The sequence below is a fragment of the Athene cunicularia genome, assembly GCF_003259725.1.
Source record: "Athene cunicularia isolate RWA chromosome 5 unlocalized genomic scaffold, athCun1 chr5_part1, whole genome shotgun sequence".
Lineage (NCBI taxonomy): Eukaryota > Metazoa > Chordata > Aves > Strigiformes > Strigidae > Athene > Athene cunicularia.
The window spans coordinates 16,865,045-16,888,779 of NW_020799101.1; the positions used below are offsets into that span (position 1 = coordinate 16,865,045).

General features: G+C 43.6%; 1 protein-coding gene across 1 annotated transcript in view; it reads left to right on the forward strand.

Moving 5' to 3' along the window:
- The first annotated feature begins 3,774 nt into the window (after positions 1 to 3,774).
- Positions 3,775 to 23,735, forward strand: part of ASB2 (ankyrin repeat and SOCS box containing 2) — a 35,241-nt gene continuing 15,280 nt past the window's right edge. Inside the window, exons 1-7 of the mRNA XM_026850069.1 lie at positions 3,775 to 4,000; positions 10,066 to 10,362; positions 11,909 to 12,013; positions 17,103 to 17,269; positions 17,918 to 18,073; positions 20,413 to 20,658; positions 22,910 to 23,081. Of these exons, the coding sequence (XP_026705870.1) occupies positions 10,118 to 10,362; positions 11,909 to 12,013; positions 17,103 to 17,269; positions 17,918 to 18,073; positions 20,413 to 20,658; positions 22,910 to 23,081 (1,091 nt within the window). The 5' untranslated portion in view covers positions 3,775 to 4,000; positions 10,066 to 10,117. The remainder of the gene's footprint in view (positions 4,001 to 10,065; positions 10,363 to 11,908; positions 12,014 to 17,102; positions 17,270 to 17,917; positions 18,074 to 20,412; positions 20,659 to 22,909; positions 23,082 to 23,735) is intronic.

The window sequence follows — 23,735 nt, forward strand, 5'->3', positions numbered from 1 at the left end:
ATGACATTTGTAGAGAGTGGCAATGGCTGCAGTAGCTGTACACTTTTCCAAAGCTCACTGGCGGGGCAGGTCCAGGCTGAGTCATCTGATACCTGAAGTGGAGCTTAGGACCCTGGATACTGGGTGTTCCCCTTTGTGCTCATGTCCTATTTCCAGAGGAGTGAGGACTCCATTTTGATTGTATCTGAAAGGTAATTTTTTTTCTGTGAGGGGCCACTGTGCGTAGGTAGAAGTCATACACTGAGTTGAGATCCACCCTGACTTATGAGTGTGGCTCAGCAGCCACAGAGGGGGATAAATTCCTCCTGAAAGGGGAATTATGTTCTTAGTAGAGTGATCTTGAAACACCTACATCTCTCCAGCACTGAAGTATTTAGGAAGTAGAACCAGAAGAAAATAATATATAATGTATTCCTTACCCCTGGACACATGTGACATCCTACACCTTTTCCCATACAAGTGCCTCTGACTCCTTGACTCTCTCAAGGTACTGTGGCCAAAGCAATCATTAGTTCTTTCAAAGGAAATTGAAACCATCTACCACTGTGGAGTTTCTTTCTTCTTGTTATTTGAATGTCGGCTGTGTAGCAGGAGACACAGGAGAGTTGCTTTTGGTTCTGGTGTTTGCATTTAATCTTTGGGAGTGTCTGACAGAGGCACAGCATGGCAACACAGAATACACAGCTCTGCTCACTGGAATATGATGGCAAAAGGTAGAGATGTGTGTGCCTTCTGTCTATGCTCTCAGTGAAATATGCCACCCAAAACAAATTGCTGTCTTTCTACAATAAAAAAGTCCAGACAAGGTATAAGTAACAAAGGAACAGCTCCAGGTAATTGGTGCACAAAGCAGTATGCTGTTCTGTGGCAAAGTATTATGAAGATTTTCTGTCCAGGGACTGTTACTGTCACAACTAATCTGTATTTTCTTCCTTTCAGAACAGCCACCATGAGCCAAGTGTTTCAATACAGTAGAGTTAGCCATTGTTGGTAGTTACAGGCTATGGACAAGAATAGTTTATTCTCATCTGCATTTCAACATGTGATGGCACATCTATGGCAGCTCTGCACACAGAATGAATCTGTAACATGCTCATCAGTCTCCTGGGATGCGCAAATGAACTGTGTTTTTTTCACCAAACTTAGTTGCCTGATTCAGTTGTGTAGCTTAGTAGAGCTGAAGGGCTACTTAATTCATCTAATGGAAGTAGAGACTCTGAACAAATCCAAAACTGAAGGAAATGTTAAATGTGCTTTCCTAACCTGACTTCTGTTGGCTATTTTGAGGAAACATGAAGAATAAAGCAAATCTTGCTGTTCATTTCACCATGTTTTCATGTGGTCATCATTCTTTGCCTTCTCTCAAATTCATAGCTCTTTTAATGCACCATTTGTGAGACCCTAGCTGTCTCTCTCATCAGCATGAGTTGTCTATTTCCATCATTTTCTATTTAAAGTGGAAGCAAACAGACCTAATATGCAGTGTCTGAGTTTGAAATCTGTCCTGGAAAAGAGCATAAATTTATGGGGTTTTTTGCAGGTGACATTTTGTAATCTCTTGGAATGTCTTAGGGTGAAGCTGAAAATGCAGATTTGTAACTGTACATGCCCCAGAGGAAATATTAGAAAATCTGATGCAATGCTAATAAATCATAATGATTGTTATTATTATACTTTGGATGTGTTGTAATAAAGCCACAACATTGTTTTATTGGGGAAAAAATCAACCCCCAAATGTATGATTTCATTCCTGTATAGTAATATTTCTGTAATTAATATTTCAAACCTCTATGAGATTTTCCTCTGAGAATACCAAAGTATTTCACAGATACTAATTAAATAAGGTCCTATTCAGCAATCTCTATCCATATAAGTAATCTTGTTGGCTTTCCATCTGCAAGGAATTTTGGACTCTTCTCTGAAGTTAATGCATTTGATTATTTCCACTTCACTAACGTAGAAAATGAGACACAGAGGAGTTAAATTATTTACTCAAGACAAAAGGAAGAGTTAGTGGTATCTGAAAATAGATCTTCTGAAGTAGAGTCCTGTGCTTTTATCGGAAAATGGTGCAGCTGCACTCAAGGAGCTCCAATTTACATCAAAGGGGTGCACAGGGCTTTGCAAGGAAACCCAGGAATGTGGGAGGGAAGGGAATTGCAGTGTGCATGATGTGAATGGCATGGGGAACCACCTGCAGTGTTCATAGATTTCGGATCTTGAGCCCCAGTATCTTTTTTCGAATCAAACAGTCCATCCTAGAAGACATAGACACCCTTGCCTTTGCCAAGCACAAATCTGCATCACAGTATCGGCATTTTTCCTTGAGTTCAGGGGGACATCAAGCAGACCATAAAAGTGCCAAGGGTGCGGATCCAATGAGAGACTGACGAGAGGCAAGCAGTTAAACATGGGAGATAGTCACTCTTGGTTTTTAGCCAAGGCTGATTACAATCTTAAAGTAATATAATGGAAAAAAGTTCTGGGTGTTGTTTAAAAGTCACAGAGGGTTGGCTGACGTTGTCAAGGGCATAAGGGTTTCACACCCTCTTGGTGATGACATCCAGGGCTCCTTTGCCTGCCACAGTAACTGATGAATGTCCTTAACTTTGGACAAAACAACAGCCCTAGCAATAGTTATGAGGGGCAGGTGGTTTTGCATACAGCAGGGAATGGGGCCATGTCATGTACTGGCTATCCTGTCCTGCCGGAGCAAGTCGGATGGAGGAGCAAACATGGAGAGGGAATGATGCTGGTCCTGAAAGACCTGATGGGTGAAGCAGGTGAGTTGGAAGGGATCATGTATGAGTGGATGATATGGTCTTGCTAAATTTGTTCCCTTCAAGATTGCTCTTGCTAAGCCTTAGATGGGGGTGTTTATGCACTGACAGGGTGAATACAGCTAGCCTGAGGCTCGACAAGGTACTTGGAAAGGAAACCACTGCAGTCTAGGCTTCATTCTCTTTATATGCAGTGTTTTGCCATGGGAATCAGTGAAGCATGAGCTGAAGGAAAAAGCAGAGGCATTGCTTTGATACTGTACTATAGTTTCCCCTCATTCACGTTATTAGCTGGACAGATACATAGAAATCTTCCCAAACTGAGTATTATCCCTGTGTTCCAGCTAATCCAAGTGTCAGTTCTCCTGTGCCTGGCTGTTTCCTTCTAGCTCATCTGTGGATCAGCGCTATCTCTTCTCTGGCCAGCTTGCTTTCTGCCAGATGTGGGGAAGATGGCTACCATTTCACATTTATGGCCTCCAGGAGTCTGAGAGAGGGTCTGTCATTCACATTTACATGGTACAAGAGCAGTTCTTTTCCACTAGTAAGATCTTACAAATACTACTTGGAACAGGTTCACAGCTGCTTTTGTCATCTTTTGGAATCCTGAAGTCTCAAACTTGCAGCCTTAAAAATTTATGAACCAGTCTAAAACATCAATAAATACCCATGTTTGGCTGTTTTGTTTAAGAAGCAGCAGCTAAAAGAAAAGTAAATGGATCTCCCTTCTCCCCAAGTAAATAAAACTCTCCAGGACAAAATATTTTACTTCAAAATTATACAGCAATTTTTTTTTTCTTCTTTAGGTTCCAGAAACATGTCCATATATGGTCTACTTGTCAGGGACAATAAATAATGATGTAATAGAAAGGTCAACTTTGTGTCGTTTAGCTACAGGATGCATGGTGAAGTGAAGTTCTTCAGATAATGCAACAAAGAAGAACTTTAGGATGGGTAAAAGTTTCTGCTGTGCATCTTCAAACAGGAAATCTGAGATTCAGAACAACTTATATTTTGGCTTGTATTCACTGATCATGGGGTGATCCAGAAATAAACTCCAGGCTTCAAAGCGAGAGTGTTTCAAAGCTGTCCTGCAGTTGATCGAAACATCCAGGCAAAGCAGGGAGACGAATACCAGCGAGAATTTTCTGAATTAAGACTTAATCAAGGAGATAACCCCTTTCAGCAGTATTATTACCCTTTTATTTCAGAACAAAAAGGTAATACAAATATGCATGTTTTGAACTGATTTAGCATTTTCAATCTGTCAGTTTGCTATGTCTATGCAAATATTTATTCCTATAGCAGTTTGTAACATAATACCCTAATGCAGTCTTGGCAGTTTTTGTGGCTTCATTTTGTTGTGATTTTTGTTTTTGTTTGGTTGTTTGTTTGTTTGTTTGTTTGCTTCAAATAAGCCATAAAACACTCACTGGTGTTAAGCAGAACTATAGCTCTGTCATTTCCTCAGTTTTCTTTTACTTGCAGGTGATGCTTATATCTTTGTCCCTGTAATAGCTTGCTCAGAAATGATTGTTGTAGTTACAACATGCTAAGGTACAATGTAGTATGTAAGGCACAGTGTTAAGGAAAAAAATCACATAGCGAATGATTTCTTTCATTTATAATTTTCCAGTTGCTATGACATGAAGCTAATATTACCCTGATTGCTGTGTGAACGAATGCTTTCTGAGAAGAAATAAAAGCTTGCAGGTGTATGCATTTCCAGTAAAGAATTTGTGCAGAATCGTGATTTGATGGCATCATAACATATGCCAGACTGATAGGTGACCTGTTTTGACAGCTGGGGCTGGACAAGGGGGTTTGTTTGCTTGAAGGATTCCTTTGGGAAGCCTGGCTTTGCTCCTTTAGCACTGGGCTAGAACTCAAGCAGTTTGCATAAGCTGTCATTACAAAGTATGTTTGCCTGTTGCTACAGCCAGACAGCATGAGGTGTCATTCTTCTGATGTCCCAGCTCTGGCAGATCTGATGGGCACCAAAATCTTTCTGTTTTAAAAAAATCATTTGCTTCCCAGTAGTAGTTATCCAATATAATATCCTTGGAGAACTGCAAAGGTTTACCTAGAAACTGACCTAGAATACAGCAAAAACGTGAGTGCTTGAAGTGCTGCAAATTGGTCTAGTTTCCATTGCCAGCAGAAGATCTGGCACGAAAGGTGCCGCAGTAAGAGCTGAAGTGGAGAATGGGTTTACTGTGAAGACTTCCAGCCATGTTTACCCTCCCCCTATGCTTGCTCCTGCTGCTTTCAGAAGTAATGCCAGTGGAAGCTGGGGCTCAGTCATTTCTTGCAAAAGGCAAAATGAGCAAACCCTCCTCTCTTTTGTGGCCTCTGGAAACTTGGTTTTGGTTTTAGAAATTTGGTTTATTGCACCCTGAGCCATAAATGTTGAGGTTCTGTATTGAGTTACAAGCTGACTGGGGTAAACTCAGTGCAAAGGCAGGCAAAGTCCCTGGCTCTGCTCCCTTAATGACCTTGTCACTCACCTGCCACCCTCCTCTGACAGCAGTAAGTAACTCTGTTAATTCTGCTGCCTAGGATCTATTGAAGGAGGACAGGCAGCCTTGCTAAGCTTTTCTTTAAGGAAGTACTATCAATGGGGACCAGTTGTTTCAGATGCTAATTGTATTGAATAGTGCAGTTCTGCATGTTCAAAGCCAGCTGTAATCCTTGTTGTTTATTTATGTTGCATCAGGGATCAGAGGCCCATTCTCCCAAACACTATATGTTGACAGAGCTTGTAGTCCAAACATAATAGCAACCTAATTGTGTTTGTCTGTGGGTTTGGCTCTAATGTGAGTAGTTACTAGTAATCACCCTGTGAGTAGTACCTTTGGTTTTAGAGATCTGTCAGGTACAGCTGCTCATTAACACAGGACAGAACGTCACAGCCTGGCCCTTGCATAAGCATTTAATTTCTAATCTTCTGGTCGCTGGATGCTGGTAAATTACCTCTGTATGGCACAGACCTAATTTCTACATCTAAATAAACAAACTCTCACTGAAATGAGGATGGCAAAATTAAGATTCAGGTTCAGGCCCTACATGGAAATGATGATAAATTTAGATCCAGAAGATCTTGTCAGACTGAGCTATTAAATGGCAGCACAGGCAGCAGTATCCTAAGATGTGTTCTGCCAAGAGAGATCACTAGTGAAGCCATTCAGACCTGAAGGCAAAGCAGTCTCTAAGGAATAATGACACTAGACCCACAGCTTTAAAAATCAGATTCTGCTCTTACAGTAGATGCAATGCTATGTACTACCTGCATGTGAGGATGGGCTCTCAGACTGCCAGAGAAAAACAGGGGACAGCCAAACATTAAAACCTCCCCCAAAAACTAGGGTGAACAGTAAACCCAGCATTTAACTCATAAATCTGATACCAATACTTTAAACCTATGGTAAGCAGGCTTAGAGCAAGCAAATAGATTCAAGCTGCATTGAGAAAGACCACTTTGGCCAGATCATAGAATCATAGAATACCATGTTGTAAGGGACCTCAAGGTTCAGCTCTTACTTATCCAAACTTGTTCAACCATTCCTAGCACAAAGATTGATATTTTTTTTTCACACCTTCATTATAGATGATGAAAAATATTTAGCATATAGTGCATTAGTCTAGTGGCCATAGTTGTCAGTTTGCCACTGGCCTCAGATGGGGTAACCTTAGCTCTGCTGTGTCAGCTGAGACAGAGTAGGTTTAGGTGGCTGCAGCAGCTCCAGGCAGTGCCACCAAGCTCTGCTGCGGGGAAAAAAGGTTAAACTGAATCAGGCTGCATTGCATTAACCTCCACCTGAAGGCATGTGCTCAGCCCTTACCGCAGCTCACCTGGCACTCCGTGGGTTGTTACAGAAATAACTCAAACCAGTACCTGAGCCCTGGGGCTCTGCACCTTCAAACAAAAGCATCTCCAGGTGGAAGGGGATGGTGATGGTGGTTCTGCTCTGCTTGGGGCTGTCACACAGGGACCAGTAGTAAGGAGGCACATGTTGTCAGTCACACCACACAAATCAGTCTGAACAAGGGCAGACAGGCAATGGGATGCAAGAACAGCTTCAAGCCCAACTAGAACAGCTTCTTCAAGGGTTCAGGACAGCCAAGGGTGTCCCTGGATGTTAGGACAGGCCCAAAAGCTCCTGCAGCCTCAGGATGTGACCCTCACAACTTCTTCGGGGTTGTGTCAGTTAGATGAGAATAACTGAAAGCTTTCTCTATTTTGGGCACTACAAAATTTGTTCCTGTAGGATGAGTCAGTGGCAGGAGCTGCAGCCAACACTGTTGTTTCTGCACTCTGTGGGACTCCTGTCAAAATATTTAGATTAGTGAGGATCACCAACATGCAAAGAAGGTTCTCCCCTTTCTCTGTGAGTGGGTGGGACTCAATTAACCCATACAAAGAATAAGAGGATGAAATAGGAGTGATCCCCGAACTCAAAATCGTCCTTTTCCCTCTCTGTGCCTTAATGAGGTGTGAAAAAAAAGGAGGGAAGATGTCTAGAAATGGCTTTTATACCTAGATCCATTGTGGATTTAGTGAGGCACCTAAACCAGTTAGCTCCTCTGTGCCAAAGTGCATAGTCACATTGACAGTGATCTCCTGTACACTCCTCAAAGCCTTAACTGCCCACAAAGGGACTCCACCACCCAGCTCAGAAGCACAGTGAGGCTGGACTCACTGCCTGATCCACCTCCTGTGCCATCAGGATGTTGGCAGTGGGGCTGGGGAGGTTAAAGAGGAGGGATCTGTGTCCCAGGCTCCACTGGTGCAGGTTGCCCTCAGAGAGGAGCAGTTTCACTTCCATTCTTGCCTCCTCCAATGAGTTACTGTGCATCACCTCCATTAGGAGCTTACAATCAGATCCTGTCCTTGGCATTGATTGCTTAGGTTAGGTCTCTGAGTCACCATTGAGGCCAAGTCCCTACATTTAGACTTAGAGTGCTGGATGCTGAAGATAAGCACTTTGATTCCAGCCCATGGATTTCACACATTTGCAGTGCACCAGTTACTAAGTGAGTACCTAGGCTGACAGACTATGAAAGTGTTGCCCAGCATGCCAGGAGTTGAACTAGCCAAGCAGCAGCAGAACCTGCTGGGAAAACAAAGCCATGTCATGGTTCTTGGCAAGCAGCTGGCTGGAGCGCAGCCAGGGATGGGTACTAGAGCAGCTGGGGCACAGGGCGGGCAGTGGCTCTGTACGGGAGCTATCAGCAGTTTCATGCAGGAGCTTGGTTCCTTGGGACTGCAAGGGTCATAGCAGAGCTGAGGCACACCAGCTCTCACTGGAGAAGGTAGCCAACAGCAGCCATATGTGGCTGAAATTGAAAAAAAGAAAACCCAACAAAATTGGGTTGCATTATTTACAGCAACAGAAGGTTTTATTTTGACAGTTTTCATGGCTGTAAAATACATCTTTTGTTGTCAAAAGTCATAATGTAAATCTGAAATTTGCAGGGCTTCCCTTTACCCTGAATTCTTCCCACTTCTTCTAGGGTATGCTTGGAGTCTGAGGTTGCTGTCGATGTGGGAGATATCACCATTTCTGAAATGAAAAGCTTAAATCCAAGATTTTAAGTTACTTACGGCTTGATTCGAGTTCTTGCAATTTCTTCAAAGTGTATTAGTTTATTTTTTTTTTTAAAAAATAAGGTTAAAGAAACAAACATGAGTGTCTTGACATGTATAGATAATGGCTCTGTTGCCATTTCCTCCACGTCAGGACTGTCTCTTAGCCACGCATGCAGCAGTGAGGACTGCTAGAGCAGGGCAGTTTCCTGGTGTGAGGCTTGTGGTGTGCTAGATCCTTCTGCCATCGATGTGGGTGCGAGTTCCCGGGAAGCCAGGCTGCCCAGGGCTCTCAGTGACCCAGGGGCAGAGCCCCAGCCTGCTGCACAGGGAGGGGAGCTGAAGGCTTTGCTGTGTCAGCAGTGCTGGTGTGGTGGGAGGCAGGTCCTGAGCCATGGGATGCTGGGTGGCTCTGCCATCCTCATGCACGTAGCTCTGCCAGATGGCCGGGCTCAGTAGGACTCATGGCTGGGCAGGGCAGGGCTGTGCAGAGCTGGAGACCAGCCCTGCTGTGGCATTGGTGGGACAGGGTGGGGGCAGGCAGCTTTGTCAGCAACCCCACTGGTGCACTCTGCCAGCCTCTCACCTCTTTACACATGGGGAACATGCCTCCCCCATTCCCTTCTGCTGGCTCCCTGTCCTCCCCTGTCCTGTTCACATCCTCCCGGGCAGCTTGTACCTGTTGCTCCTCATCCTCTATTATTTTACATAGTTCTCACTCAGTGCTTATAAAAATCAAGCCTGTTCCCCTTTGGCTGTCATCTTCTTAACAGAGGCAAGCTTTTCCATCTCCTCCCATGAAATAAGCCCTTGGCTCTTGAACGCTGGTGGTCAGAATGCTCTCTGGCATCCCAATGAGATCCTGCTAGAGCATTGTACCATTCATGGCATTAGTACTTCCATACCATTGCTGGAAATACCACAGTATTTTGGATTTTCTTTGCTTTCTTGAGTCCCTGCTGTGGTGATGGTTCACATTCATTCTGTGATTGCTCAGTGTGCCCTGATGTTTCCCCTTCTCTCATTTCCAGCTCTTAACCACCAGTTTTTAGAAGTGACTCTGAGCTCATGACCTTGAACTTTGTCTGTGAAAATCAAAAAATCAGAAGTGAAACTGAGCAGTGTCATGTTGCTCTCCTAGCTGACTGAAACAGAGTCACTTCAAAGAATAGTTTTGCATGTTGCTCAAGAGATGTCCAGATAAGGTGCAAAAAATAACTCCACAAAGTCTCTTTACACCTTGTGATGGAGAACCTGCCCTTGCAGAAAACCAGCAAACAGACAAACTCTTACCTTCATTTTCTACAATTAGAGCAAGAAATAAAAGAAACAAACAAAACCCTCAAAAGATATGTCCATTAGCATTTTCCTTATTAAATTCATTTCAAAGCTGTATCTCTAATCTTACAGGGATTTCCTTTACCTATTTTTCTCTTGAGCCATGATAACCAGAATAAGTAGATAAAAAACTGCCTTGCTTAACAGCAGCTTCTTTTTCTTTTTTAAACACCAGCTAAATCAGTTACTTGTGTCTGATAGAAAGGAGTTAGTTCATTAAGTTTACACGCAGATTTTAGCTGGTAATGTTCTCTTCCCGGTGAAGGATTTCTGAAGGTTTTCTGGTCAGCCTAATCAAGAGGCAGAGCTGAAAAAAAAAAAAAAAAAGCACAAGATAATTGAGTTTCTTTAATTTTCCAGATTTTGATGATCACTATTTCCTTCTACGGAAAAGGAAAAAAAAAATAAAAGTATGGCTACAACGGCAGCAAATACTCAAAGACAAACAATAGGCTGCGAGGACTACAGTCTGTACAGTAGCCTGAGTGAAGAGGAGCTTATAAACATGGCCATCCAGCAGAGCTTAGAAGAGGACCCTGCAGGTCAGCCAGCTGCCCAGAGCCACCAGAAATCGGTGGTGGCAAGTCCCAGCGAGGTGGCCACCCCCAGCCGCACCAACAGCCATAACCCGCCCTACCGCATCTACCCTTGGCAAAGGTGAGTAAGCGCCTGCCTGAGCTGTGCTGTCCCAACAAACACCCTGCCCAGGAACAGAAAAACAGCTTCCCCTGTCAAAACACACGCTTTCTAATTAGCTTTACTGAGCAGCTGCTCTGTGAGTCTGTCATTAGTTTGAAAGCCAGAGCCTCCTATAAATCCAATGAGGTCAACGTTCTTGTTGAACGAAATGAGAATTTGCTTATTGCAGCAAATAGAATAAGAAAAGGGGCACTGCTACAAGCTTTCCTGAATGACAGAAGCCCTGCTGAAGCCAGTGGCTCCTTTCCCTCAGGGGGTACACTGTACACAGAGTTTAGGTTTTGCCAGAGAGGGAGCACAGCGTTTGTTATGGGAAAACATAGGAGAGAGGCCAAAAATAGGTATATAAAACTGTGAGCTGGCTACCTTTTAGATACTTCAGTCTTTAAAGGATGTAGTTATTTCAGATCAAAGTCTGACCTCAAGCACACTGCTCTCAGCCAAGAGCAGCTTAAGACACCAAAGTGTGGTAGCATCCCCTTCCCCTGTGATGCTGGGCTGGGGGTTACAGAAACTGCTGACAGATTCAAACCCAGACATTGATCTCGTTTTTTAAAAGGCAGACTTCTCAAGGGGGGAGGGAAGAGGTTACAAAGTCACCCCAAAACTAAGGAAAATATATCCTTTTAAACTTTTTTTTTTTTTAATAAACTGGGAGTAACTGAAGTTTCTTATAACTCCACCATCCTCTGACACTTCACTCATAACCACCAGTGATTGGTTTCCAAGGCTGGGAAACTGGGGACAGTTTGATGAGAACTAAGTGTGTTTCATAGCTACAGAATCAGCATGCTGTACAGCAGTCCTGCGCTCACCAAAGGTTATGGCTTCTTGGTGTCATTACTGTGCACTTGTACTGCCAGCTCTGTTGCAGGGACCCGATGCGGGGAAGAATAAGGGCTTCCTTGGCTGTTTGGTCCTGTCCTACTTGGGGGTCCTTTGACACCTGCTATTTTGGCAAAAGGCAGCATCTGCAGTTCTGTTCATTAACCTGTTCTGCCTTTACCTCAGACCAGCAGCTTTTGACCTCCCACTGGAGGGAAAATCTTTGCAGCTTGTAGCTCCAGATCTGTAGCATTGCTGAACTCTTCTGCCACCTGGGAGAGCCGAGCTGGAAACAGAGCAGGCACCCGGGAGCCTGGGTCCTCTTCCACCCCCCGCCTCCGACCTGCTTGCGTGACACTTCAGAGGTGATGAATGTCACCCCACCTCGCCTCGTGCCTGCTTCCTGTGCGGTGGTGGTAGGGTTAACCTCACTGTTGTCTTATATGGTCATTTGAATCCCCTGACGCTTCCTCAGAGGGCCAAAAATAATCTCGAGCTGAGTGAGCAGCTGAATCCAGCACAGAGCAAGCCGTGGCCATCTGCTTTTATTCAAAGCCCTGACCGGCAGGCTTTCTTGCTCCGTCTCTGTGGATGTACATCCCTGTTTCTGCCTCAGCATGACCTGTTTCTCCTATTCGGAGTATTTCTCTTTATTTCATTCATGTCATCGCCACTCCAGATTGGCAGCCCAGCCAAGAGGCCGTGCTCAGCCGTCCAACTCGGGGGCAGCCTGGGGGGTCAGGCGAAGGTACGACGGCAGCCTGTTCAGCACATCACAGCCCGTGTAAGTGCCTCCTTCTCCCTCTCCCGCTTTCCCCCATGGTCTGAAAAAGCCTTGCTATGCACTCTCCCCCTAAGCCAGATCTTCTGGGTGACTGGTGGGGGGAAATAGTGGTGTTCATCTGGAGGAGGTCTTGCTGATACCTGCACCTCATCCTCGCTGCCTTCCTGCTCTTCCTTATGACCTCCCAGCTGCCCCAGGCCATGCCCAGGCTCTTGCAGGTGACCTGGGGGTGAAAAAAACCCTCCAAACCTCCCTTGTTCTCTTTTTCCCCTTCATCCCTCTCCATCCCTCCAGTGCCTGTGTCCTGGGGACTCCAGGTCATTCTGTGGCTCTGAGGTGACAAGGACAGCAGGAAAAGCATGCCTGCGCTGTGATTTATTTATATAGGCTGGCTCCTGTATCAATACAATAGATGAGGCAGACAAGTGCTAATAGTAATTGCACTGGTACTAAGTTCACAGTTCAATGGTGAGGAAGAGTGGGGAAGACAAACATTTTATTGCAGTTATATAAACAGGGTGAGAAAGGCCAATTCTTCAAAGTAAATATTTTATAAATAGTCCCAAATACTGTGCCTGTTCCCAGCAATATCTGCACAGTCCTGCCACACCAAGAAGGGCTGCTGGGGAGCCATACCACATCTTACCTGCCCAAGGAGGAAACCAGCTTGACTGATCCTCCTGGCCATGTTTTGCTGTTGGCAGAGACCATAAATAAGCTTAGGCGAAAAGAGTCATGCATGAGGAAAGTGGATAGGCAAGGGGGTGGCCTGAGCTCTGCCGCAGTACCTGTGTGTAGTGGTAATGTCTGGACCATGATGGTTTTATTACAGCTCTCTGCAGGGCACAGTGGATGCATGCACCTGCCTTTAGCTATCATGAAGAGAGGAAAGTGTTGTAGGCAGCACTTCTCTGTGTCCTGCAGAAAACTCTTTTTTTTATCTACCTAGTTCAAATCCACTTTGGTTTAGCTGACTTACAAGTCCCTCCCTGGATGCATGGTTGCAGTGGCTACCCCTCCACCACTCTTCTTTTCATCTCTCACCCAGCTCTACAATTTCCTTCACTTCACCCTGCACGCTGGCTGATCCAGGCTCTGTCCATGGCTCTCCACAGACACTGCCCTCCCTGACCTTGTGAAAACCTCTTTCTGCTGAAATATGAAGCCTCCCTTATCCCTGTCACCTGCCAGCTCCCCTTGGCCACAATGAAATCAAATCCTCTCATTAAGTGCTCTGCACACCTTACATGCCTCTCTGCTGCTCTGGGTTCCATGACTGGAGGGCAGGCTTTTCTTCTGCATCACTAGCTCAATAGAGTTCAGTCCACAAGAAGACTGGGATAAGGTTGATAAGCTAGCCCTCCTCTGCTGGCAGGTGAGAGCAAAATTGTAGCTGGGAAGCCATAGAAGAGCATGATGCCATGACTGTTTTATAGCCCTGGTCTCTGAGCCTGGAAGGAATGATAGCTGGCTTCACCTGGGGAGATGTTCCTTCATGCTACCTGCATCTCACCAGGCTGCCAGAAAAAGAGGGAGCCTCCTGAACCTTTCCATGCTCCACTGAACCTCTTCTGCAGCACTCAGAATTGATCCCCCATATACATCTCATCTACAATGAGTATTTATTATCTTGGCTACTGGCCTTTGAAATGCAGTAATTCTTTTGAGTCACCTATAAGATTTCATCAGATCTTCAAGCTTCCTCCATAGTTTTAATACATGTTTTTGCTATATCTGATGAAATCCAAGCAGGAGAATTTGCTGAGTTCTTATAACAGCCAACTATGAGCCAGGCAGAAAACAAGGATTTCACATGGAGATTCATTAAACTTTCTGTACTAATATGGAATTTGCTTGGCTAAAGCATCTACATCCTGGTCCAGCAAATCCCCTCATCTTACTCAGGAATCATTTAAGGTCAAGAAGCCTGACAGAAGTTTGCTTCATTCAACATCTGAGGGCTTAAGCAGAATAGTAACTGATTCTTCACACATTTTTAACCCTACCACAGATCCGAGGTACCCTCTGCTTTCACTGAGGTCTCAGCTAACGTGATCCACCTTGCGTTTGCTGTGTGCCAGCCCCATGCACAGACTCCTGCTGTGGCCCACCTAGCATGCAGTAGTTCCTTAAGCACCGGTAACTCTATCATGAACCCAAACCCTAAGGTTGCAGTGAGCAGCCCTGCACGTGTAACATGAACCTTTGCACAGAACAACAGATGGTTTCAGCAGCCTTGTGCCAGAGGCTTTTAAAGATGAAGATTCCCCCACCTCCACCTCCTCTCCCAGCCAAACATGCCAATTGTTGCTGTTAACTGACTTCAACAAAATGCTCAATTTCAAATGCCTATAAAAAAATCTGTGAATTACACAAAATGAGAAAGAGTCCTCTAAATATCATGGATTTACAGCAGTGTCCCTGGGACCTCAGCCTGGCAGTTATCAGGTCAGTCGATTCCTCCTGGGTGGGCTGTGTCCAGGAAGGCAGCTGCCTGCTCTAGCTGTTATCTCCTCAGGCAAAAAGCCTGGCTTTTTGTCCCATATCTCCTGCCATTCCAGTGTTGCTATTTTTGTGACTCTGCTGTCTTGAGATCACTGCTTCCAGCTATAGAGAAGGAGCATGTGGCACCAATCACTTTTTCACCTGGGAAACTGTGTCTTTCCCCATTCCTTGGCACGTGCTGTGTTCACCTGTTCTGCTCCAGGTCCTGAGCTTATCCTTAGAGAAGCAGCTTGGTGACTTTTTATTCAGTGCTAATATCAGTGTTTATGGCACAGATTTGGTACCTCTGGACAAGCTGAAATTAATGATGCCAGTGTGAGTTTCAGGCTATCAGTCTATCCAGACCCTGCAATGAAATCCAGTTCTGCTCCTGTAACTTGCTCTAAATGCAGAAGTTGCACCCACGATCCCCTTTCTGAGGACTCCTGTGCTGAGCTGCTCATATTTTTCGGTCTCTGATCTCACTCTTTTGTGGTATTTTAGACCTTCTCTCATAACCAGAGTTTCTGGTTGTTCCTGTTGTTACTGCCCTGCATGACCTTCATCACATGCTGTATTCCTACCCTGGCAATGCTAACAGTCTGAGGCACACACCTCCCTCCCCAGTCTCTCTGCCTTCAAGTCTGCAAGACTTTCTCTTTAGAGTTTGTTTAGACCACAAACTCTCCTATGTTTTTAACATCCCCTTGTTCTCTCTCTATGAAAATACAGCCCATGTTCATTTTTTGCAAGTCCCCCTTAGAAGTGGAAAAATGCTTCTTCTTTTGTGGTGTTCGCTGTCCTGGAGCTTAGCTGTTTGGTGCCTCAGAATAAGGAAGCAGGGGCTGCCTTCTCCCAGCAGAGCTCAGCAGGAGCACGAGCAGATGCTAGTGCTGCAAGGCATAGCACACCACCATGCCCAGAGTGCTGTCTGTCACAGGCCAGGATCCTGCCTGCGCTGGCTGCAGGTACCAGCTCCCTGTCCCAGCTGTGCTGACAGCAGTCTCAGCTGGGGTGGAAGGAGGGAGGCAGGCCCTGCTCCAGGCACTGGTGATCGGTGGTACAGTGGCTGTCAGGCAGTGATGTGACTCCTGCTGTGTGGGGAGTCCCACAGCAGCTCTCGTGGTGGCTCTGCAGAAGGACTGGTGTGCCCAGGTCAGCCCTGCTCTGCAATTGCTCTGACAGAGCTCAGAGAAATGCGTTGCTGCCTGGGCTGGGCAGAATGCATGCTTGGCAGAGTGAAGGCTTAGAGCAAAGCGAGCTTGTAGGCTGCTCGCTGTGTCTCACTTCTGGGTGGCATGAAGCATACTTCATGGGTTTTGTAAGATTTTCCCAACGACCCTCTTCTTGAAAACTTCAGAATTAGGTAACACCAAAAAAAAAATTACTTTCATGATATTTTTGTTTTCTCTGGTAAACACTGAAATACTGCTTTAACACTTTTCAGTGATTCTACACATTTCAATGGCTTTCTACTCGAAGATACTTTAAAATGTTTTCTCCCCCCCCTAATATTTTTTTATTCCTTTTACTCCTTGTGCCTAGAAGTTACTTGGCCCTGGTGGAGCCTGACAGTGGTTTGCTGGGTTCAAAAGGACCAGAACATGAACTACTTCACAGCTTGGCACCAGGTCCCAGTTGTGGTTCCAGAGGCCCTTGACTGTTGTAGTTACTTGGGGAACTGCTAACTCACTAACTTGGTTTGCAAGAGTGGAGTTGTCACAGAGCTAACAGGTCTGCTCCCAAGCAGGTTGCTAAAGACCAGATTTTCAGAAGTGCCCAGCACCTGATGTGTCTTACTGGGACACCAAAGACACATTTGTGAACATCTATATTGTCTGAAGTAGTTATAATTTCTGAAAATTTGAGTACTCAATACTGAGATAACAGCTGGGGCATGGTCATGAAGGACAACTCAAAATTTCATTTGTGTGGGTGGAGGTTTTTATAATCCTCCTTGGCTGAAGAAAGGAGAGCCCAGACCAACACCTTAATGTTCACATGGTCTAAGTAGAGCTCTCCCTTCTTCATAACTGGACCAGAAAACTTCTGAAAGCAGGCTTGCATAAGAGAAATAGAACATATCTTAAAATACATGAACAAGACTTATTAAGCATTTCTGCTTTAGGGCTAAGCCACCTGCAAATCAAATTTATAATTTTCTTCAGGGATGAACAGAGGTAATTCTCTTCAAAGCTGATCTTATTTAAGGGATCTCATATGGAAACACCTTGCCACATGGGACAGAAAATGGCAGGGTGATGTAATTATCACAACCATGGACACTCATGGCTGTGTACAGAGCAAGGGTAGAGCTAGTCGCCTCCAACTCCAGATATCTAAAATACAAGTGTTTATGCCAGGGATTACTCACACCTACACTTTGAGATCAGCAACTTCCAGACAGTGACTCTTCTCATCTGTTGTGAATGGACAAATAAGAGCAGAAAAATTTTACCCCTACAGGCCCTGTAGCAAGACACCTTAGGGCCACAGACACTTACTCTATAGGCTGTAGGGGTTCACTGTTTTGGCCAAATGATACAGTAAAGTTGCTTCTCAGTGATGAAGGAAGCAGTAATCAAGTTTTAATCTTGTTTTGAAGAGAACTTGACCCTGTAGTGGCAGCAATAAAGGATGGAGATGAAAAAGCAGTGTGCAACATGATGAAATCAGGAAAAAACCTTTCGGAACCTAATAAGGATGGCTGGTTACCCCTCCACGAAGCTGCATACTACGGCCAAGTGGGTTGCCTGAGCCTGTTACAAAAAGGTCAGTGAAGTTAAAACTACTTAATTACAAAAGGGAGAAAAAGAATGAGTGAACTAAAAGCAGAATCAGCATCAGTCCAATCCTCATCTGGGACTGTGTGTGAAGCTTTTTTCCAGCCTTTCTTGGTGTATATCAATTTCACCTTCTCTTTGAGAAGAGGTTTCCAGACTGAATCCTCTAAAAGTTAGGATCTTCAGTTGAAAGTTTTATCTGGATAGATCCTGCCAAGCCCTGAATTTCTCACAGTAAAACCTTGTAACTGAGCTTTCAGCTGCTGTGATCTGCTTGGCTGCCACAGCTGACAGCAGTTACCCCACTTCCCATTAATTGAAGATCCAGCCCAAAACCTCTTTGCTGATGCCCGAAGATGGTTTCAGACTGCTACTGAAGAACAGTTACTCAGCAGCTTTCTGCATCACTAGTGGCCACAGCTGAACATTTTAATCTAAATTGGTGACTGATTTAGATACTTAATCTGAGTTATAGTAACTTTATAGTATATTCTTAAATTACTTTGCTCATGGAAACAGAAAAGAAAATAAACACTGAAAACTTACTGAAAAATCCAAGGATTTTGAAAGGTGATGATCCTGAGGATACTTGTGTACTACGTGCCATAATGACTTTAGACTCTCCGTTTCTTCACAGCGTACCCCGGCACAATCGACCAGCGCACCCTCAATGAGGAGACAGCTCTCTACCTGGCCACCAGCCGGGGCAACCTGGACTGCCTGCTCACCCTCCTGCAGGCTGGGGCCGAGCCTGACATCTCCAACAAGGCCCGAGAAACGCCACTCTACAAAGGTGAGTGGCTGCTTTTCCAGGAATACCGAGATCTTCTGGCACCACCAAGGCAGAACTGCAGGATCGCTTGTGATGCGGGGCTGAAACTCAGCGATTAGCTCCCATTTTCTACCTCCCTCCAGTAGCCATCAGTCTCCTATGTCTGACCTGTCATGCCATGGCCTCTCTTCTCATCCACATCAGAGACAGGACCCTGCCCTGCAGGGTGTGGGCTGCAATGCAGTGCTGAAGGTGGGATGTGTGATGCTTAGTGGGGCCCTATGCAGAGGGTGTCTGCACAATGTCCCAGACTTATGGAAAGCTGGACAGTACAGGATTATGTATGCTTTTCTAAACAGCAGGACCTAAGTAGCTGTTAGATGTGAGAGTACAGTAACTGTAGATGTGTCAACAATTCATATACTGTGTGCTATGGAAGATGCTAAAGTTATAAACAATTCAGTGAGGTAGGTAGTGTCTAACATGAACATACTACTTTGCTGCTGGTCAGAGAGAACATTTTCTTTAGCAGAACAGCATTACATCCATGATATCATAAAGATTCAGAAAAGGAGGTCATCTCTCACAACTTCATGCCCTTTGACTGCTTCTGCCATGACTATTTTTAGCACTCTAAAACATTAAAAAGTACATATCACTAGTTAAAACAGTAATCTTGCCTCCAACTTTGGATGCCTGGCATTTAGAGCTGCTCCATTTAAAATGCTTCCATTTTAAAATTCTGGCTGATGGTCTGCTAAAGGAAAGCTGTTCAGCTGTGCGTTAAACACACAGTAGCGGTGGTAGTAGTAGTAAAGCTCATAGTAATAACAACAATAATATGAAAGCACCCTTTAGCCAGAGGAAAACTGTTATTAATGTGCTAGTCTTGATGCAAAATCTTCTGGTCTAATCATAACAAATTAGTCATCCCTAGTATGTAAGCAAATTAAACTCTGCAGAGATATGCATAGGTAATTACTGCAGTGTCTAATCACGTAGCTGCTTTCAGTACATGTGAGTGACACCTGTGTATGGGAGAGGAAGCCATGGAGATATACTAAGAGAAGAATCAAAACCAAAAGGCAGGACCTCTGTGAGAAAAAGACACTATTATTTCAAAGAAAAAAAAAACAGCTGCCGTATGAAGAAAGGCTGAGAGAACTGGGTTTGTTCATCCTTGAGAAGAGAAGGCTTAGGGGAGACCTTATCACCATGTTCCAGTATTTAAAGGGTGGCTACAAAGGTGGAGATTCCCTTCTTAAAAGGAGTCACATGGAAAAGACAAGGGGTGATGGGTACATGTTACTCCTGGGGAGATTCCAATTGGACATAAGGAAAATTTTTCACGATGAGAACAGTCAGTCACTGCAATAATCTTGCCGGGGAAGTGGTGGATTCCTCAACATTGGACACTTTTAAGATTAATCTGGACAGGGTGCTGGGCTGCCTTGTCTAGACCATATTTTTGCCAAGACAGGTTGGACCTGTTGATCCCTGAGGTCCCTTCCAAATTGGTATTCTATGATTCTATGCTTCTATGATTCTATGAATATGTTGGCCCCTCTTTTGGTTTATTGTACAACAAATGCTAACTGGGGTTTGTAAATGTAGCTGCTTATTCAAGATACCTTTGGTTTGGGGTCCCACCATAAAGGTATGTAGAAAGCCTAATGATTTGGGATTCAAAAAGCAATGGGACAAATCAGTAGAATAAAAATCAACAAAATACTATTAATTACCAAGAAAATAACTTTAACTCAGGATGCTCCTGAACTATAAATTTTTGCATGCTGAGAAAGTGCTACTGACTCACACCATCATTGATTTCTAAGGATACTTTTCTGGGTACTGTCAGTTTGAGCTTTTTTAATTTTCTTGTCTATATAGAGCTTCATTTGCAGTCCAGGGCAGTAAGATAGAGTCAGTTTGCACAGAATTTGGAAAGAAAGTGTTCAGGTCGTGATTTCTGTAAGATGTTTGTTCTTCATAACTTCTCCTGCACCTTGTCATCTCCCTGTCACTGTGATGTCCAGTTGGTACCAGTGTGCTGGGTTGGATTCCCCTCAGTACCAGGCTTGGCACAAGTCTCGCACAGGATACTTAGACTCCTCCGGGTCCCAGCTGAAGATTGTCTTCAGTGCCACATCCTTTATGAGTCCCAGACAATGACGTTTGGCTAGAGCCTTGGCACTCATATTGACCTAGATAGATTTTTGGTCTTACTATAGCCTAGTTGTATTATATTGCCTTATACTGCATGAAATGGATACCACAACACACACAATCTTTTCAAAAGCCTGTCCTGAACACTTCTCTTTTTTCTTTTTTTTTTCTTTTTTTTTTTTTTCCCCAAACAGCCTGTGAGCGCAAGAATGCAGAGGCCGCAAGACTCCTGGTACAATACAATGCTGATACCAACCATCGTTGCAATCGAGGATGGACTGCTCTCCATGAGGCTGTCTCCCGGAATGACCTGGAGATTATTGATATCCTTGTGAAAGGGGGTGCCAAGATTGAGTCTGCAAACGTCTATGGGATCACTTCTTTATTTGTGGCAGCTGAGAGTGGGCAGTTGGAAGCTCTGAGATACCTTGCAAAATGTGGTGAGCACAGTTGTGCTATTACATGACTTTACTCATTTAATTCTTAATATTTAAAAGTTCCCATTAATTGTCCCTGGCTCAGTTTTTCTCTCTCTGGAGACAAGGCCTAGCTTGCAGAGGTGCTGAAACCCTGTTGCTCCAGATGGCTGAATTGTATAGGGTCTTTCAGAGAACATGGTCTAGACACATGCACTCCCCAGCATTCATTCATGGTCATCTACTTAGGGAAGTAATATGGTGCTCTCTAATTGCATTGCCTGACAGCTTTCAAAACCCATATTGCTGCACACATGTAGCCTAAAATCCAGTCCTAAAAGACAGCTGTATGTGTAATAGATGGCAGAAATTGAACATTAGCCAACCCCATCTGCTCATGAACATGTGCAATGATGGGCAAGGTTAGCTATCCTCTACTGATGAATCCTTCTGAAAATAGATAAAGTACTATTTTATAGTTAATGGATTTACACCAAGGTGAAGCAACCTCACCCTCCCCGTGTATATATGTTCAAACATATAAACAGAGTGAATTTGATTCTAGTTGACACTAAACCTACCTTTTACTCCTCCACTCATGTAAAACAGCTTTACAATAAGCACAACTATTCTGAGACATATTTTATTTTCACTGTGGGCTAATATCTTCAGTGTAGGTAAGAGCTGGGTCCTGCGCTTGTGAAACAAGAGCTAAACAGTGACGAAGATAAGAAAAACTTCTGAAGCAGTTAGTGTGGCTAAGAAACATAAGAGAGTTGGGGAACAAAAAATGTGTTCTGCTGTCCAGCTAGGATTGTCAAGTCAGCTTTATATGACAAATTAGTCCATCATACAGCCTATGATTTTTAGAAACTAAGCCAGAATGTGATTTGTTTTTCAACTTAGATATTAGGATTTCCTTAAAGTTCAATTTTGAGAAAAATACACAGCAGAAAATCCAATAAAACCCCAATTGTTCCAAGCCCTGAAAAACTCCTCTGAGAATCCCGGGAATGATATCACTGCATTGTTTATGATGAGCAATGCTCATCATAAAAAGTTTTTTGTTTTTTTTTTTTAATTTCTTTTTCATTAGGAATGTAGCCTTGTGTTATGTTCTGTCACTGAAATTCTCCTGATATTTCCAGCTACAACATTTTCAAAGGGTCAGACACAACACAGATGTTTCAGTTTGGGGTGAGAGCACAGGGAAATGTTCTCTTTGGCAGGGAGTTTTCATGATCAAATGGGAGACTGATTGGCTTCTTTATTGGAGTTTAAAAGCAAAACTCCAGTGAACTGTCATTCCCATTTAGGATTCACACAGAGCAGCCTTCCTGAGGACATCATGATACAGTATATTACAGTCAAAACCCAGGCTTTCAGGTCTTAATACCTAGCACAGAAAAATCTGGATCCCAAATTATTTGTGCTCAAAAAGTCTTGGTTTATTCTTGCATGTTGTTTATTAATCCAAGCACACACTAGAGCTCAAGAAAAAATGCCCCAAATAGTCTAGTAGCTTATTAATAATATTTGTCTTTTTTTGCTATAATTTACCTAACTTGAACCTTCATGAAGTGGAGATATTGCCTTAGGTGCTGAATTATGAAATGAAATATACATTGACTAAGGCATGATGAAATAAAAGCTTATTAGAACTGTTGTCTGGTACCATGCAGATGTCATGTTATAGAGTCCTATTTTTAGCCTGGATACGTACTAAAATTAAAATATAGTGTAAGTAGTATAAATGTACTTATAGTGTGAATATATGGAGTATAAATAATATGTATAAATACAATTTAATATATATCATAAATATATAACCATAGAATTTTGGAGAGCACCAAGATCATCTAGTTGAAACTCTGGCTCAGGAATAGTATATATACTTAGTATAAACACATAAAAACTAATGGAACGATTGTGCCTAAAGAAAAGACCATGCTAAGTAAGGAACAGCACATTTTAAATTTTTTTGCCTTTAAGCTACAGCTGAATGGAGCCTAGATTCATGACTGGAAGCTAATGGTTGCTACCCATGTTAAACTCTCCCTCATAAAATTCACATCATATTAAAAGTCAGTGGAAATCTGTGATATATCTGTATATAACTGATATGATTGTACCAACTCTGATATGACCTCATTCACATCCCTGCCCAGCACATTTTGTAGCTCTATGCTCATGGAGATGTACGTGTTTGTTCAAAGTACGTTCCTTCTATCTGATTTTAACCTCTTGGTGCTACAAAGATTTTCTTCCTTCTTAGGTGCTGATATAAATACTCAAGCCAGTGATAATGCCTCTGCTCTTTATGAAGCCTGCAAAAATGGACACATACCTATTGTGGAGTTTCTTTTGTCCCAAGGAGCAGATGCTAATAAAGCCAATAAGGATGGCCTGTTACCTCTTCACATAGCAGCCAAAAAAGGGATTTGCGAGTAAGTTTTAGTCCATTTTGTGGTTTCATCTTTTAGAAAAGAATCCAAAGTCCTTATGAAAAGAAGAATGTAATGTCCAAGATCTAATTCTGAGCATTGCAAGTAAGGGAGCTGCCAGCTGAGAGCTAAACTTCCTGCTTGCAGAGCTTGGGTTGGAAATTATAAACTGAAGAGTGTGTTTATGGGTTGGGATGAGATGGGGTGAGCAGCAATGTGGGGATGCAAGATTCCTTTAGTTTTGCCAAGATATCACCTACTATAGCTAAATAACCTCATGTATCTTGGAAGTGGATTAAACTGAGCTCCACAAAATATACTTGAGATGAAATAAGAAAACGTGTGTGTGTGTGTGTGTGTGTGTGTTAGTCCTCAATAGCTGTTGCAGCATAGTTTGCAATCATTTTCCTACATGAGCCCACTGTGATTCTTCTGCACAAGCAGAACATGCTGCATTCATCCCTGGTGTGTTCACTTTTTATTAACAATGATTCAGATGCTGACAGGGGAAAGTGGTTAAGTGAATCTCTAGGGCATTAGTGAGATCGTTGCTAGAATATGGTGTCCAGTTCTGGTATCCTCCCTCTCAGAAACCTTTCAGGAAATTGGAAAGGCTTCAGAAAAGAAGTACAAGAATTACTCACAGTCTGGAAAACA